Here is an 18,331-nt window from a genome sequence, read left to right as displayed (position 1 = left end):
GTAGATATTAAAAATAACTTTTCTGTCTTATTACACTGGTATACAATTTGTTTTTATTAGTTTTGAGTAGCTAATTCAAGTTGTGTAAAAAAAGTACTTGTATTTTTACTTTGTGCAGATTATAGTGTTATGAAGTTTGCATCATCACAGTCTAAACTGTTTCTTTGTTTGTCTACTGTTAAGATTAAATTTTGACTAAACTTGAACCAACTGTTATATTCAGAGCAAACTGATCAATCATAGGATAATTTGTCACAAAACCCGAAAAACCCACTTTAAATAGCCTGTTGACATGTCGAACGACCCCTCTGCCAACAGTTACTTGCAGTGACATCACACATAAAACTAAAAACACAGACCAAACGGCGGATCGCCCTGATGTTACTGCACACAGGGCACGCGAGCAGCCCCCCCGTCCCACGCAGGCTAATGAACAGCAGGCTCGTGCTCTTGATGGAGGTGCCTATTGGGCCACAAGAACCATGTGTACTCACCACTTTCTGCTTGGTCACACACAAACAATTGGACACGTCTGGAGTGCTTGGGGCCCAAACCCTGAGGAAGGGCAGATGGTGTCCGGGATTGAGGACCGCACCCACATTAACATGATAAAAGAGGGGTACAGAGGCGGGGGAACAGGTACCCTCTCTCCTATTTTCCTCTTCTCTATAGAGATTAGAGAGAGGGGGTGACTCATTTACCAAACGGAGTCTGTGGCACTGATTTGGAACCTAATTAGGAGCACGCTGTCAACTCAACAGCAGAGAAATATCGAGTGTGAGGATCCTCTTTGAAAAAAAAAAAAGGCCCATCGTCCAGTTCCAGTTCTTCTTTAATTTCAGCAAGAATACCTGACTCAACGTTGTGTTTTTAGATCAGCGTTAAGGGCGATGCTTATTATAAACAGTGCATCTGGTACAGTTCCTATAGAGATTTATATTGGCAGGATAGCTGGGATTTTTGTGTGAATCAATCATCAATTGTAACCTCAAAGTGTAAATGTCAGTGGTTAATTCACTAGAATATATTTTAATCTAAAAAAAGATTTGAGGCGCGTACTTGGTGGGTTTTCATATGGCTGAGTGAGCAAAAGCTAGAATTAAGGCTGCTAGAGCACTAATCAATTATTATTGGGGAATTTATATAATTAAATATAACTTGAATGTTTCTAGGCCTGGTGAAGCTTTCTCTCTGTTTAGAGTCACTCCCTGACAATTTGAAGACAACTGCTGTGCCAGAAATTCTGATATCAAGGTAGAGATTGCAGAAAAAAACCTTTCAGATTTCAATTATCTTTCCAAAACAAAACTTTGAGAGCTGGTAGTGTTTCCTTTCTTTCCAGTGGAGGCCTCTTTTACCTAAAAACATAAACACTCCTGTTGCCACAGCTGGCTGAGAACAGTGCTGGAGCCTCTCTCTGGGAGGCATGAGGCCTCTCTTTTCTTTTGACTCATTTATCATACCAACTACAATGAGAAAATTTCTCGTGGCTATAATATTACTTTCTAAAAAATAAAGTCTTCTTTTATCTCTTTATTTTCCTAAATAAGCCCACGTATTAGGAAAACCAAACTATAATGTTTTATGTTTAATTTTGCTGCAATAAAAGATAAAATCTCTATGGTTACAATGATACAGAGTGATTAAAAAGAAGACACTAGTGAGACAGAGGAAGACAGATAAATGAAATACTGTCATGGTGTATTTCTGCATGGTTACATGCAGCCTGTGGAATTCAATACAGCACATTTTTATGGCCATATTTTGTCTCCCCCTTGTGGCATATTTGGAGGACAGCTAGCCTCTCCAGTAAATGTACTTCCTGGTACCACCTTTAGCACAGTATCTCTTCTCGTAATTTTTGTGTCCCATGTTGAGTAAGGAAATTTGTGAAAAAATATGAAAGACTTTAAGCCACCAGAAGTGCTCAAAACCTAATTAAGAGTGGGAGAAATGATTTCCCATGCCCCATTTCATTTGTCTGAAACAGTGCAGGAAAATTTATGAAAACTTAGGCATTATGTAAAATTTTATTCTGATAAATCTGCTTGTTTGAGTGACAAAATGGTAAACAAAGCATCATTGGAATATTTGCTGCATCTCTATACAAAAAGATAAGAGCTGAGGAAATCCCATATCTGTCAGTAAGATTAAAACTTTTGTTTCTCAACAACTGGTGGGTCACAAGATCACAAAGATAATTCAGTGAAATAAAAAGCTCCGAGTCATCTATCTGTTCCAAACCAGGACCACGATGCGTCTTAAATCTGTGGGCTGAACACTGGTTTTCATCAAACGGCTGCAGTGTTGTAGTAAACAACCACAATTATGTGGCGATGAAAGTGGCAAGAAGCTGCCAAGCCACCTCCATAAAATGTCCTTCTAGTTCCCATCCAGAGCTCTAAAATCAGGCTTACTAAAAACACTTGTCAGGTGAGCCAACAACCAAAGCACTAACAACTGGTTTGAAGGCAGTTGCCATGGCTGTGATGTCGTGGTAACCAAAATAACCAAAAAGTCCTTTCCTTACCCCGGGCTTGAGGCTGGCCTCGCATCCCTCCACATCTCACATGGTCTCACCTACGTCTGTGCAGAAAGAAAACTAAAGTCTACATTTCACCTTCTTAATCAAACTGCAAGAGGCTGCAGTCATTTTTATTTTGTTACTGTTACTCAAAAGACAACAGTCATAAGATGCCAACATCTCAGTAGAGTATTGTCTCTTAAATATTCTAAAATGTTGAAATATTGTTGAATCAGTAATGAAAATTGTGAAGTGTAAATCTGTGAGGAGGCAGTAATTAGAATACCTAGAAAGTAAATATCAGGCGACAGCTTGTGTTAACCTGTGATTAATAATGTACAGTAATAACTACAATTTGAGTTAAAAGGGGACTGGGCAATATCATGATATGAGACTAGATAGCCTATCATCTTTTGGATACTGTAATATCTTGATATGGATTAAGTGTTGTATTTTCAAGCAGTATTAGAATATAGTGATGTTATTTTCCGAACTCATCAGACTGTTCCAGCTGTTATATAATTTTAATTTACCCACTTAGTCATTATAATCACATTATTTGTGTTTACTTACCTAAAATCTCGTTGTGTAAATATTTTGTAAAAGCACCAGCGGTGGAAGAACTATCAGGTACTTTACTTTAGTAAAATTATGGCTACTGCACTGTAGAATGATGCACAGTAAGAATATTCCACTACAAATATAAGTATTGCATTCACAATTATTTGCATTAATTTGCATTAAAGTGCTGTAATTATTTAGTATGAAAATCTGTCATTTCAGGAGTAAATCTGTCAGGCAAGTGTGGTGAAGTAAAAAGTACAATATTTGCCCCTGAGATTTCGAGGAATAGAAATGTTAAGTTGTATTAATTGGAAATCCTCAAGTAAAGTACAAATGGTACAAAAAAAGTACAAAACACCCCACCTCACATTTATTGTTAAGTAGAGTAAATATAGCTATATTCCACCACTGTAAGGCACCAATAGCCATCACTACAATATTGCCTCAATATTGGTATCAATGTATTTGGTCCAATTTTTGTAATATTTGATTTTCCCCATATTATCCAGCCCTGGTTGAATATGTATCTAATTGAAAATAACACAAACCATATGTTACGCAATCGTTGCCATGTGGAACCACTGAAATGAAATATGAAGTTAGGGCTAGAAGCAATTAGTCAATTAATCGACTAACATTAAATGAACTGTCAACAAATTTAAATTGATGTTCCAAGTTAAAAAAAAAATATATATATATATATCAAAACAATCACAATTTCCAGCACCTCGACATGTGCAGTTTTTCCTGTTTTAAATTGTTAAGTTGTAGTTTTTGCACTTAAACTTCTGACCGAACGATTAACCGATTAACTTCAACTGATTTATCAATCGATAGAAAAGTATCTGCTGGTCGCAGCCCCCGATGTGAACCAGCAGCTGTAATCTTATGATAATATCCTCGTTTCACTCACCTCCTCTCTGGCTCCAGTCGGGTTGGCTGCAGCTCGGAGCCCGGATGCGCCGCCATGCCGACTCTATATCAGCGGATGGAATAATGTGTTCACCAAACCTGCCTGACGCTGACCGACGAGGAGTTGACTGAAGAAGTCGGACGAGGCGGTTCGGTGAGGAGGGGGGAGAGAGGAGGACACAGAGGAGCCTTGATCGCGTCCAACCAAGACCGACACGGACCACCGGCGGTGCGCGTGTGTATGTATGTATGTGTGTGTGTGTGCGTGTCGCTGACTCGCTGTTGTGTTGATAGCTAGGCTAACCGCTAGCTGGAGTCGAGAGCGCGCTGGGTTAGTGACAGTCCGGCCGGAGACGAGGCGAGGCGAGGCGAGGCTGTTGTTCCGATGGTGACTACACTCCGGCGGCCAGTCTGGGAGACAGTATCACGTCCGTAAATGTGACTCGCGGATTTTTTTTTTTTTTTTTTTTTTTTTTTTTTTCCTCTGAAGTGGGGGGTTTTCGGACGACAGCGTATCGAGGTGGGTACTCGACTGTTCGTGTAGCAGCGCGTTTCGGCCGGACTGGAGCTGAACGTTTCCTCGACGTTTCGGTCCTCTGGCCCGCGATAGAGGAGCTACGAGCTAAGGTTGCTAACGCGATAACTGGGACGCTGGGACTCCCTAAACTTTTCAGGTCGCTAAACCCTCTCTCTCCTCGAGTGGACACGTTTCATGTCTCTGATACGGCTGCGGACCTCGGAGACACTCACCGCATCTTTTAAAGGGAGACCTTTTAATATCTTTGTGATACTGTTAGGGAAGTGATAGTGGAAAGTAAAGGCTCGTTTTTTATACACCAACTCCTGCAAATACAAAGTGATCGAGCACGATGAGGACTCGTGTTTGTGTGTGTGTGTGTGTGTGTGTCGCCTCTTGGACGTGAAGATATCTGGACTTCCTGTAATCATAGACTAGAAGTAATGCTGGCCAACTTAGACTACTTAGTGACTTTACTTAGCAGATCTGAGTGTCATCGTAAGGAAGGGAAGCACCTACTTTAACGTAACATTGGTCTTATTATTATTATTATTACTTAAGGATTTTAAGGGTGGGGAATAACTCGATACAGCATAGTATTATTATTATATATTTTTTTTTTATAAAGCCAAATATAAACATTTTATCGTATAAATACATTTCTCATATATGACATTTTTGTTGGACAGTCTGCTGGACAATCGTATTTTAATGCAATAAAAAGGCTGCAAACTATTTAATTAGATATAACGGTTGTTGACCATGTTTTCCCTCAGGGACATCATTTGGATCAAAAAGTTCCGAGACTGCTCCTGCGGCGCGTGAACAGTGTGCATCGCTGTGATGTGTACGGAGCAGGGGGAGTATAACCTTTTGTTGTTAAGTATTCCCAAGTTTCATGACTTGATCGGCATCAGTGCCTGTGTTACACACATTTTTGTGACCACTGGTCTGGGCACGTCAGCAATTTCGACATAGACATGAGCAGAAAGTTCACATTAGATTTTGTGCGAAATTCGTGAAGTCGGCGACAGCAATGAGCCGTGTGAGGCGTTTTGAGGGGTCTTGATGTTTCAAAAGGGGCAGAACCTCACGGTCCAAAAACCAGAAAAGGTGCATCAAATCAGGAACACGACCAAGTGGCTTTTCGCTTGACATTCGCAGGGTTGTTTAAGATCAATTAGTCACAAAGGGTCTGGCTGTCAACACCGAGTTTAACATTAAGAGGCGTCTGTGCGAAAACATTTGGTGCAAATGACCTTAACTGTGTTGCAATGGCAACCGGGTTCTCCAACATTACAACCAATCCCCAGCGCACAGCGCTTCGATGTGCTCTCTTCAGGTCCATGGAGAAATCAGTGGTCACAAAGACCTGTGTAACCCGAGTGCTGATGTTGATCAAGTGTCGAAGCTTTGAATACTTGCCCACAAAGGTTATTGCTTACACCCGCTCCGTGAAGTGAATGTCATGCTGTGCACCGTCCGTGCATATCAGAAATAGTCTCTGAACTTGAATCCACTTTAATATGGCAATATGTGTTATTGCAGTACTCAAATTGCATATTGCGAGTATTTCATATCTAGACTTAAGTAATATGATAATATCCTATTGTGGGGCATCAGTTGAATCCCATCTCTAAGTGTTCACAAGGTTATGTCGTGCTTTTTTGCATTTAACAGCTGTTTTTCTGTGACTTTCAGAAAAACTTCTATGTCTTCATCCGCTCGGCAAATCAAGAAATGTCTGTCGATGAAGATTCCGCAAAAACTGTCAGTCCACAGGTCAACTCAACGTCATCTCTGCAGCTCCCAGATTGCACTATAGGCTGCAGCAGTCTGTCCGTGATGATGGAGGGAACTGCAGCCGCCCCTGACTTTGCAGCTGCTTGTCCCGTCCCAGGCACCGAAGCTTCACCAAAACACACCAGCACAACTGACACGCTTGCCCTGTCAGACAGTGCTGGACAGGGAGCCAGAGGGAATGAGAATAGCATCAATCGTAGGAACAGCTTTCACCATCAATCCAAACAACAACAACAACAACAGCAAACAAAACTAACAAAGCGGCGCAACACAGCAAGCTCTAGTTTCAAGCATCCGACATCTGGCAAGAGGAGACGAAGGGCCAACTCCGAGAGTGACTCCGTCCTGCCTACCAACTTCCTCTTGGGTGGGAACATTTTTGACCCACTGAATCTTAATAGCCTGCTCGATGAGGAAGTCAACAGGGCACTGAATGCAGAGACGCCCAAATCCTCCCCGCTGCCAGCGAAGAGTCGAGACCCTGTGGAGATACTCATCCCCAGAGACATCACAGATCCACTGAACCTGAACAGCGGGATAGCAGGCAGCAGCTTTTTGGTTTCCCCCTATAAGAGTGGTGGAAGGAAGAGACACCGCAACAGACACCATGGAGGAGGAGGCGGTGGAGGAGGAGGAGGTGGTGGAGGAGGAGGCGGTGGAGGAGGAGGAGGAGGAGGAGGGAGTGGGATTTCAACCACACAGATGAACCTCTCCGAATTGGGAAAGAGTGAGGTTAAAACGTGTACCTCCACACCGCTTCCAGGTACGTTAGCCTCATGTTCGGCACTAGATGTCTCCAAAGACTCGAACAGTTTCTCCAGTGTCACAGGGAATTCCCATGAGAGCACAGCCAACAACTCAGCCAGCTGCAAGGAGGAGATGTCATCTGTATCTATGGAGGATTCAACGTATTCCCTGTCAGGAGGACCAAACCAGCACACGAGCAGACGCAAACGGAGGCGCAACTCAGGCAAAATGGAGCCTTCTGTCACTCATTCTACTCCCATTGGGAAGTCAGGATCTGGAGACAGGAGCACCGGGGGGCCAAGAAATTCTAATTCCTTCCACACACCGAGAAGTGGTCCCAAAACAGGCCCGGGCCTCCGCCAGCAGCAGCAGCCCTACAACCGGGGAAAGGAGCAGCAGATGAAGTTCCAGTATGGCAACTACAACAAGTATTACGGCTACCGCAACCCAGGCAGCAGTGAGGACCCACGTGTACGTGTGCTTCGTCCAGAGTGGTTTGAAGGTAAAGACGTACTGGACTTGGGGTGCAACGCGGGGCATCTAACACTTTATATTGCCAAAATGCTAAGACCTGCACGCATACTGGGCCTAGATATTGACAGCGGTCTGGTACAAGCAGCTCGCAAGAACATCAGACATTATCTGTCTGAGCTGCAGACCCAAGAGGCCAGGCGTGCAATGCAGGAGAAAAAGACAACAAAGCAGGTGCAGAGGAATGGAAATGAGAGTGACACGGGCACAGAAACGAAGCACAATGATGCCGAGAGCAGGGACGAAAATGGGAAACCAGTGAAAGGAGAAAGTGGCCCTGCGGAGGCTGTAAATGAAAACGACTCCTGTCACACAGAAGAGGCAAAGACCCAGAGGCAGGACAGCAAAACGGAGCAAATGGAGCCTAAAGATTGTGATTCCTCTCCTGCCGATCACTCCGTGAGCTGCTCTTTTCCGGTGTCCCTACGAATCTCCAGGGGGCCCATCGCTGCACCCCCACTCACAGAAACATCCACCACCCGGCCCGGGGAGTTCCCCTCAAATGTGTCCTTCCTCAAGGTAAGATGGCTTTCTCTCTCTCTCTCTCTCTCTCTCTCTCTCTCTCTCTCTCTCTCTCTCTCCCTCCGTGAGCACTTGTTTGTCCTTTTGTCCGAGATCTTTTGTGTTATTTTTAATCGTAGGAGCTGGGGTAAAACAAATTGCGCGCAATTAGACACTGCCTATTTTATGTCTGCATTTAAAACGTTGACATTTGGATGAAACATTTCAAAGCACAGCAAAAAGACCTTGCGTGAAGAACTGCATGTTACGGGAAACATTTTGAATACTGACTGACTTCACAAGGAGACGTAATGTAATTCATGCACCCACTGACTTTCTCTCTGATGATAATAATAATCTTTTATCTTTGTAAAATAAGGGTAGCCCTGTCACAGCACAGTCAGTTCCATTATAGCTGAAGTGTACTCTATTACAGTGGCTATAAATGGCATGCCAGATTAATATTTCAACCCAGTATGAAGGATTTTAAAATGAAGTGGTGCCTAGACTTCATATATTAAATAATTATTATTATTATTATTAGATCTTAGTTATTTTAAGTTTAACAAAAGATACACATCTCTTTGGTATCTGCTTTCCTCTAGATAAATAAAATAATGGATTATATGTAAATATAGAAAGCAAAGCTGTGGGCCAGCATCTTGTATCTCTAATGAGGAAGCATGTGTACCTTTTTCATTTTCTGATTCACTTCATTAAGTTCATCTTTACTGGCTCAAACTGGGTTTGGAGCAATTTACCATTATTATTTGTTTATCCTTATTCGTTTGTGTCTGTTTGACATCTTGGCGCATGCGTGTTTCCGACGAGAGGCTCGCGAATCTGTGACGTTGGTGTTGAGAACTCAAAGAAGGAAGCAGCATTTTCTCCTGTTGGGTGTTACGATGGAGCCGTTAGCATTTTGACTGTCGTCAGCCACCTTTTGGTTGAGAATTTCATCAAATTTCCAACAGCTTTTCTTTAACAATAATGATTATTTATTACATAGTGGTAGAAATGGTTTCTGAACTTTTCTTCCATCCACTGGCCTTCAGCCTTACAGGCTTTGTTCAGGCAGCTCAATGAACAGTTAGCCGCACACGCAGCAGTCTGTCCGTATGAAATTGATAACTGCCTCCTCCTGCTATGAGTGTCAGAGGTGATGTCAGCGCAGCACAGAGCTCATTCTGTAATTCTAACATACTTGAGACTCACAATGCACAACGGATTCAAGTTGGAAACAACAGGATGTCTCACATTGGTTTCCCAAACAAATCCATGGTGACCGCAAACACACAAAATACTTTTTCATTTCAACATAGCTAGTGTGAAAAAAGTCTGTTCTGATGATCAAATTTCCCAAACTTTCTTTTCAGTTGTTTTCTATTTGAAGGGTGATCCGGATCAAATGACACCCTCTTTCTGTTCCTTCTCATCTTTGTTCCTTCCCTCTGTTCTGCGTTGTCTCATTCAGCATCAGCATGTATCATCTCTCACGGTGGCACCTTCCAGTTATATTCTAATCAGGACTCTTTGTGTACTTTAATCCACCTACTTTCATTTCTTTGGTCGGCTGCTGCTGTCAGTTACACTTATATTTGTTTAATTTCTTTTGTTACAATAGTGACAAACAGAAAAGCTTAATATCTCCACATTTAAGAACCATCAACACATTTGACTTGGTAAATTTCTTAAAAGTTCAGGACTTGTGCTATTATAAGCATCAAGCTCGCACCAAAGTCAAATCTTCTGACAGGAGCGACACATTTCGGTGGGTATTCCATCTTTTTTTAATATATATATATTTATTTTGATTTTACAACTTAACAAGACAGAACTCCAGAACTTTAAGGATACAGTACAGAAGAAAAGAAAAAGGGAAATTAAATAAAATAAACAACCACAGCAAATAATAACACATTCGCACGGTATTCCATCTTAATAGCAACGTTGCTTGTGTTGCATAGCCCTGCTAGCAGCCTGCAAGATCAATATCACAAGATGTTGTTCAGTATTTGCTATGATACATAATTATAAGGTGCATTTACATGTCATGCATGTCGCCTTTGAGTGCCATGTCCTTTTACTGTTTATCTTATTCCGACTTAAACTCTGACATGCAAGTGAAATAATGAGTTTTAGATGCGTAGGTCGACGTGTGCGTTACTGCTCTCTGCTGTGCAATAGATCCCAAACTAAATTTAAGACCTTTTCACAAATGCTGTTTCGATTGTGCTAAAAGTCTTTACCTTGGTACAGCCGTAGCGTTGAATTGCGCAAACATGTTCAATCTGTGAAGGGCATCTTTTTCTCTCCTCTTCTTCCCTTCAGGCCAATTATGTGCTGGAGGACGATAATCTTCTTTTGACTCAGCGGCCAGAGTACGACGTGATCCTGTGCCTGAGCGTTACCAAGTGGGTTCACCTGAACTGGGGAGACGGTGGCCTCAAGCGGCTCTTCAAGAGAGTCTACAGACATCTCCGCCCCGGAGGCATGTTCATTCTGGAGCCACAGCCCTGGGAGTCCTACGTCAGGAGAAAGAAGCTGACTGTAAGAAGCTGAGTGGGCTGTTCTGATACAAAGCAAATCTGCCTGCATATTAAGCATCAGTGTTTTTTTTGTAGCTTGGTTGTTCAGCTGGAATGTAACAGCTATTTTCTTTCTTTCTCACCTGACAGGATAATATTAGCAGGAATTATCACAGCATCCGCCTCAAACCTGACCAGTTTTCATCATATCTTACAAGCGAGGTGGGCTTCACCAGTTTTGAGCACCTTGGGGCCCCCAAGTGTTCAGTACGAGGTAACTACTCCAGTAATTTGTCAGAACAGATTTATTCACTACATGCTAGTCACCCTTGTAGCTTGATGCCACATTCACCTGTTTTCTTTTCTTTCTTTTTTTTTCTATTTTGTTTTTTTTTTCCCACCGTGACAGGTTTTCAGAGGCCAATCTATGTGTTCCACAAATGACCACCCCTGCCTTGAACACTGAATGTGAGTAGCCGAAACCACCACCCTACATTAAAGCCAGGCAGCTGCACTGGACTGCAAGGAATCATCTGAATCCTTAACAGCTTCTCCAGCTTTTGATGCTGAAGATGAAAATCGGAAAGGAAAATGGGACCAAAAGTGGAATAAAATTTTGTAAAGATGAGATCTGTCAAGAAGAGCCATCTATCAGAATCCTCTGTGACTACAAATTCTTAAAAAACGAGTATGGAGTGAACTCTTGATAGCACTCCGCAATGTGTAACTGGGAGCCACAAATGTTAGTTTGGCAAGACTGTGGAAGAGGCTCATGTGATCGTTTCCTCGGACTCTCCTAGAGCTAATGATGCCTCAGTTTGGTGCACGGACATTACTTGTGTTCAAATATCTTTGGCCATATATCCTTATTTTCATAAAGTTCTTCTGTGCCACCACGTCACCACACATCGTACATGTTAGGGTTGGGCGATTGGGCTGATTTATGCAATTGGGCACCATCACCGATTTAAAGGGAACCGTCGCTGTTTTTCAACCTGCATCCTGTTTTCCAATTATCTTGGGTCTAAGTGACTAATGGCGATGACAAGTTTTAAAATTGGTCCATTATTTAGCAGAAGTGCGTCAGCTGGCAGCAGTAGTTTGGGGGCATTGGCGTCCTGCTAATGTACGTCCACTAATAGACTAAAAATGTTTTTTTTTTTTTTTTTTTTGCCACTGACAGGCTCAGATTATTAGCATCATTTTTAAAGTTGTTGTGTTGACCTGGCTTCAACGCACACAAAAGCATGGCAGGACAACAGCTAAAACAATCCCTCGATATGCCAGTGGCATGTGCAAAATATCAAGTTATTACTCTCCACTTTTGGGAAAAACATTTTTCTTTGAGAAAATGCGCTTCGGTACAGGATTCCTTCTCTTCGTTGTCTGGCTGGAAGCATCCCAGTCAAAATAGTCTCTGCAGACCAGATGGTCTGCGCGGCGCAGCAGTAGCAGTGGGATCCATTTGTAGCACAACTATGGTAGCCAATGCTTCAGCGTGTCCCTATCTATCGAAGGTAGTTTATGAAAGCTGCAAAAACGTACGCGTGACATTTTGTTGGCACAATACTGACATGAGCCAACACAGAAAACTCTTGTTGGTTTTTGTTGTTGTTGTTGTTTGTAATCTTTTCAATTTAAAAACGGCCTACGCTTTCCGTATCCAACACATCAGCACTCCTCCTTTTCCCAGCGTTGTCTTCGCTGCAACAACTGCAACGTAAGATTTCCGAGCGAGAGGAATGTTTCAGATTGGCCGTCCTGTCCACAATGTTGTCGGACCATTCGATTTTTCTAGCCCCGAGACATCAGCGGCGAAAAACGGGCACATGTAGTGGACCCGAAGTGCGATGATGCGGCTGCTGGCCGAAGCTCTCTCACTCAATACAGAACCCATTTCAAAACTTGTTGTCCCCATTAGTCACTTCGTCCAGGTTGAGAAATAGCAACGTTTCCTTTTGACGGGTGATAAACGGTATGTCATGAAATGTGTTTGGCATCTGGAAAGCTTCAGTGTGCCACTGGACTTAATAACAGCTAATATACTAACGTGGAATCTTTTGAACAGCCCCACAGAAGTGTAGGTAACGTGTTTTATGTTGTGCAGGCTGTTAGTGAATGCTGGCAGTTCCACTGCAACTACTGATGGCATACAAAACACACCTTACTGCTTAAATCTTATCAAATATGGTCATATTTGAAGCCTTGAATCCTGTGGCAGCAGGCATATATGTGCACATATTGTGGTGAATTTCAAACAGCCAAACAAAGTCCATCAGCCATAGAGTCCGTGTGAGTCTTATATCTGATGTGTTTGTCCTTATCTTCCAACCCTAATATGGAGCTTTTTTTTTTTTTATGTTTATTTTGCAACATGTGACCGAGAGCTGAATTATCTTTAATCTGTTCGACAGCTGTCAAAATGTGTGACTCTGCATTTGGAAAATGGACTCGATGAAAAGCTCCTTAACTGCACAAAGACCTTAAGACATAAAACATGGCATGAGAAAGACAAAGATGCACAATAAAAAAAGAAAAATTCACTGTAAACAGCCAAAACAACAATTATCAAGTTTAATTGTGAATGTTTACCCAACGCACAGCCAAAATGTCTTTTGAGATATTGTCAATATTTTTTCATCAGGGTTAGAACTTGAAAAACTGTCATGATGAATGACAATGCTGTCATCAAACATAAAATTCTGTTATTATATGATGGATACGGCATTTTAGTTTGTTTCACATATGAAGTACCGTATATGGACTAAATACGTTTAAAAAAAATTCACCACGTGAACATTTTCAAGGAAAAGACTTTATTTTAGTGTAAACTTTCTACAAACCTCTGGACTCGTCTGATTCGCATGACAGTTTGAATCAATTAGGAAGCAACAAATCACTACAAGGGTTCCTTAAGGTGCAGCATTTTTTTTTTTAAAGCTCCATCTTAATGGTGGAGGAGCACATTTGAGCTATGATGACGCCCATCTGTGGCTCAGCTCAGACATAATTCAGCATAGACACCACAAGGACTATTTTGCAAAGTAGCTCTAGCATGCAGGGATGTAATTCTTTCTCTTTTTAAATTTTTTTTTTTTTTACAGTTAAGCCATAGCCCTCCCTCGTGTTGTTTACAGTGTCCATCGTGAGGAGCAGGCTGAGAATCCAACAGAGTGTAACATCGGAGAAGCAGAGGCCTGTTATTAGAGTTGCTGCAGCGTCTGCATGAACCAGACACGCGTGGTCATCACTGCCGGTCGGGCAGGAATTCAAATAGCAGTAAAGTCACGTGCAATGCTTTTAAGGCTGAACAAAAATTTACATTTGTAGAAAGTCAAAAGGCAACTATAGCCTTTTTTTTTTTTTTTTTTTTTTTTTTTTTTTTACCAAATTTAAATATGAATATGCTGTTTGTATTGAACCGCTGCCAAAATATTTTATGGGTCTTTTGCTCTTTGACAAATGAAGCCCTCACTGTCTTAGACTTTGACCTGATGAGGACAGTTACAGGTTGTCCGTCTTTGTGATTGTATCTTTATAGTTGTGCACTGAGCACTGCTCGTCTACATCTTTCATTTGAAGTGGCTGGGACAGAAAAGCTTCCCGTTTTGTTCAATTATAGCATTTGGCATCCCGGGGCAGGAGATGATGGATGAGATATGTTTCTACTTTAGTAAGTGATCAATGTAAATAAGTTGGCAAATTTTGTTTTGCTATTGTCAATATAAGTTCATAACTACTTCTGTCATTTTTCCAGTGTTTTTTTTTTTTGTGTGTGTCTTGTTTTCAAACGTTTGCTACCAGTCGAGTTAGTCAAGAGGTCTTTTTGTCCTAAAACAGATCCGCTTTGTAACAAATGAATATGAACATTGCAAAGCCCCGATTCTTTTTTTTTTTTTTTTTCTTTGTTCTGTCCTGGCAGGCACATGGATTGTTAGATTAGTGTTTTTTTTGTTTTGTTTTGTTTCGTATAAATTGTTTGAAAGGAGTGTTGGTGTTGGTGCACTCTCATTTCATTTCATTTCATTTCATTTCATTTGTTAGAGACATTTTAAAATTCTTCCAAACAGAAACAATTAACTTTTTCTTATCAAACTTTTTATTACAAGTTGTGAAACAGGGATTAATTTATAAACTACAGGTGAAATTTTGAATTCTAAGTGAATTGGCCTCTAACTCAGCTGGCCCATCAGACACAGCACCAGATCCCACCTTCCTCCTAAGCTAAGACAATCGGATTCTCAGGCTTAGATCAGCCCACTGCTGTAATTTCAAGGGCATTTTGCTTTTTGCATTGTTAACAAATGTTTCCTTGCAGGTCATATATAATCAGCGTTTTGTTTGACAGACAAATGGTTTAAAGTTCATTTTTGTTTTGACACCAATGTTAAAGATTGCACCTTACTGTCTTAGCAGTGGTATCGTTCACATTTACGCCTGACTTGTATGTCCAGGTATCAATGCTAAGGCATGTCTTTGCTGGAGATGTGAAATTACATGTCGTCATATACAGTGCTGTACAAACTTTTTGTACTCCCCTTGAAGTTTTGCACGAGTTGTGTGAAGTCAATGTCAAATAATTTTTTCATGAAAAGAGATTTAGAAATATGGCCCAGGAGAAATAACACCTGTTGATTTGACAGGGTTTAACACCATTAACACTATTTCAAACATCATGATGCTCACGTCTCATATTCAGGTTGTAGCAGTGCACAGTGCAATTTTGTGCACGGTTTTCTTTATGTCGCCCCTTTAGCTGGCAAAAAAACAGTATTCTCTCATTGGAATGAATTTAAAGTGTTGACTGCAATGAAGTCAAAAAAAGATGAATATACTTTTGAATGTGAAAGTTGCAGGATCCACATTTCACATTGCAACGACAACAGAAAGTAAATACAACATGATAAACTGCAGAGACAGAAGTCCCTCTTGTTTATTTTTTTTTTTTTTACTTTTTTAATTTATGTTGTTGTTGTTTTAACTTTAAAACGGCCCCCATTCCTGAAAATATTTTTGTTTGAAATGCGCCATTTGGTTTTGTTTTTTTTCAAGACATTTTCTGGGTTTTATTTATTTATCTGGAATATTTTTCAGATCATTTTTAACCCTGCTTCATTCAACACATCTGTGGATGGCACAAAAATGTCAACACTTTGTTGACATTTTCTAAATTCTAATTCTTAATATACCGAGAAAGGACTTTTTCTTTTTTCTTTTTACGGAAGTGTAATTTTCAGTGTTACAGCCTGATCATAAGATTTGAGCAGCATTAACAATGAAATAATAAAACAACAACGTTTCCATTTCTGCTACTCGTGCATTAGAAGTTGTGTAACGCTCAAACAGTCATAAATATAACTGTCTTAAAAAGCAGTATCTGCGGAGCACAACAGATGCATGAACTCAAGGGGCGTATGATTTGTAGCGGCACTAAAATTCACCTCTTCATGTTGAATTTGCACTGATATGAAACATGGGAATTAAACTAATTTAGTAAATTTTTGCAGGTGAAGTTGATGTTTTAAATGTACCTTAACTTTCCTAAAATCAGTTTTCTGGAAAAACTGTTGAATATTCTCCCCAGTCTGGGAAGCTTTTAATTTTCATGCCTCTGAACAACAAGATATATCTGAATGTTTCTCTGTGTTTAACATTTTAATTGATTAAAACTGGTTCCGGATTTGGTGATTCAGTATTTTACTTCAAAAGGTTTTTGGGTTTTTTTCTCTGAAATCCATTTTTTTCACCTTTTGCTTCCTTTTACATTGCCTGCATTCAAAAGCTGCTCTGATCAGCAACGAGTGCGGATAAATTGATGTGGTCTTCCCGTAAGAGTTATTATTGAAGTGACCGTCACAGCATCTCTAAAGAGATTACTGACCTACTCGGAAGGAAGTGATGATTTAAAACTATGTCCACTAACTTCATTTAGGACACAAGTCAGGGCTATTGCTGTAACCAGGGAAGTTTTGTTCAGGTCTGTGGGAAGTTTAGTCCTCTGACCTATGTTTGTGGCTGCTGCTGTCGAAATGGAAAAATTATTCCATGTAGTTTATGTCACCCTATTAATATCTAGACAAACAGCTACAGTCCAAATCTTGGTTGAAACAAGGTGTTGAAACATGCCTCTACATCTTATCTCATCTCATATAATACAAGGCAATACAATAACATCATAATGATGGTGTTTATTGCAGGGGTATTTCATGGATGGCATCATAGTGTACAGGTGTTACTATATTGTGTGGTGTCATGGCCTTAGTAAACATCTTAATCTAGTATTTTCTACTTTTGGTTGTCAAAAATAATCTTATTCCTTTACAGAAATATGCACATAAATTCAGATTGTGTGCTTTGATCTTCTAAACTGACTGAAACCAAACTGACTGTCCTTCAGCATTCAGTGGACATCATTTACAAACGTATCAAAGATCACACAGTTCAACAGTGCAAAACCAAGTCATGAAGTCTAAAGGAAACAAACTCAAGATAACTGTAAACACATTGGAGGAAAGAAATAGAAACAGCAGCTATGCACTGAGGTGACACGAGGCTCAAAATGTTGATTCTAGACGGCTGCAAACATCCTCTGCAGAAGAACTTTAGATGGAAAACTGTCTCTTCAGCACTCCATCAGCCTTTCAAAAGCTGTAAAAGGCTTATTCTACAAGGATGGTGTCGGTATTGATATCGGCTTAAAACTAGACATCGGTATCGGCCCAAAATGAACGTTTCTTCCAAAATGGCAAACCAATAAAAAAATGACTTTTTAAATATGCCTTAATGTTTAATAACTTGTGTGAAAAAGAGTCCAACAATATTTCTACATTGAGGTGGATAGTGGCTTTTTGCAATGATTGGTCATGTAAAGAGGAAACACATCACATTCCTTCAACGCTACAAATTTAATTGTCCTTAAAAACCTTCATTCTGATGTTTATGACTGCTCTGTGAAGAACAAATATAGAATACGTGCATTCATCTCCATTGGAAATCAGGCAAAAGAGTTGAAATACGGCAAATATCTTGCATATTCTTCCTCGAGCTTCTTTAATGGAACTTCATAGGTTTTCTGGTTTGAATCCCAAAAAGTTCAAATGTGGCCTCAGCTGCAGGGTCTGGGAAACGGATCAAGGTTTTTAGATTGAGCTTCAGAAAAATGTCCTCGAAGGATGATGTCATCCACAGTACTCTTAAACCGAGCAAAGATTTTCGCTTCAGCATGGCAACAACCAGAAGCACACAGCTGAAAACAACACTGGCCTGAATGTTTGTGTAATTCAATCCCGGTCCACACTTCTACCATTTCTTATTTCATTTCTTCTGTCTATTTGGAAGTTGCAGACGATTTGTTTCGTCAGGTCATAACATTTACACACTGCCATCTACTGAGGAGGAGGCTAAATTATTTCGTTCAATAACAAATGACTTTAGCATTACCCCTGCTTCTGCAGCACCAAATCGGAAGATACGGATGATAGGTTCATATATGTTACTCCTCAAACTGTCACGAGATTAATATTCACATTTAAAGAAACTGTTGACATTTGCATGTTTAAAATCAAAACAGTTGGGAGTTCTTCTCTAAATCTTTACTTTCTATTTAATTATTTTTGATAAATCCTCAGCATTAGAATATCTACGTTATGAATTTGTTTCTCTGTTGCAGAAAAATACATCCATTCTATTATAACTTTGTGTTTT

At 40.5% G+C, this 18,331-nt stretch overlaps 3 protein-coding genes across 8 annotated transcripts in view; 2 read left to right on the top strand and 1 right to left on the bottom strand.

Annotated features, from left to right (window-relative positions):
• LOC138196475 (serine/threonine-protein kinase PAK 3) overlaps positions 1-4,613 on the bottom strand; it is a 43,202-nt gene extending 38,589 nt beyond the window's left edge. For 2 of the 6 annotated variants that reach the window (XM_069146537.1, XM_069146538.1), the window contains exons 1-2: positions 4,002-4,613; positions 2,531-2,586 (exon numbers count right to left, since the gene is read on the bottom strand). The gene's annotated coding sequence lies outside the window, so the exon portion shown is untranslated. The remainder of the gene's footprint in view (positions 1-2,530; positions 2,587-4,001) is intronic. The other 4 variants (XM_069146541.1, XM_069146542.1, XM_069146539.1 and 1 more) reach the window with 2 other exon arrangements.
• A 26-nt stretch (positions 4,614-4,639) lies between these two features.
• LOC138196011 (7SK snRNA methylphosphate capping enzyme-like) lies at positions 4,640-6,986 on the top strand (the record flags this gene model as incomplete). The annotated part of the gene is made up of 2 exons (XM_069145669.1): positions 4,640-4,957; positions 6,219-6,986. A coding segment is annotated over exon 2 (729 nt), but the record flags the coding sequence as incomplete, so codon positions are not given.
• Positions 6,987-7,008: 22 nt separating this feature from the next.
• On the top strand, positions 7,009-13,981 carry LOC138196476 (7SK snRNA methylphosphate capping enzyme-like). The gene is made up of 4 exons (XM_069146543.1): positions 7,009-8,117; positions 10,431-10,649; positions 10,778-10,901; positions 11,037-13,981. Exons 1-4 carry the CDS (start codon positions 7,023-7,025, stop codon positions 11,069-11,071), a joined length of 1,473 nt encoding a protein of 490 aa, XP_069002644.1. The 5' UTR covers positions 7,009-7,022; the 3' UTR covers positions 11,072-13,981.
• Positions 13,982-18,331: the final 4,350 nt, after the last annotated feature.

This window comes from Embiotoca jacksoni, unplaced genomic scaffold (assembly GCF_022577435.1).
Source record: "Embiotoca jacksoni isolate LCO1_2020_lvr unplaced genomic scaffold, fEmbJac1.0.p SCAF_13, whole genome shotgun sequence".
NCBI classification, from domain to species: domain Eukaryota; kingdom Metazoa; phylum Chordata; class Actinopteri; family Embiotocidae; genus Embiotoca; species Embiotoca jacksoni.
Note: the sequence above shows the minus strand (reverse complement) of the source record. Positions and strands in the feature narration are given on the sequence as shown.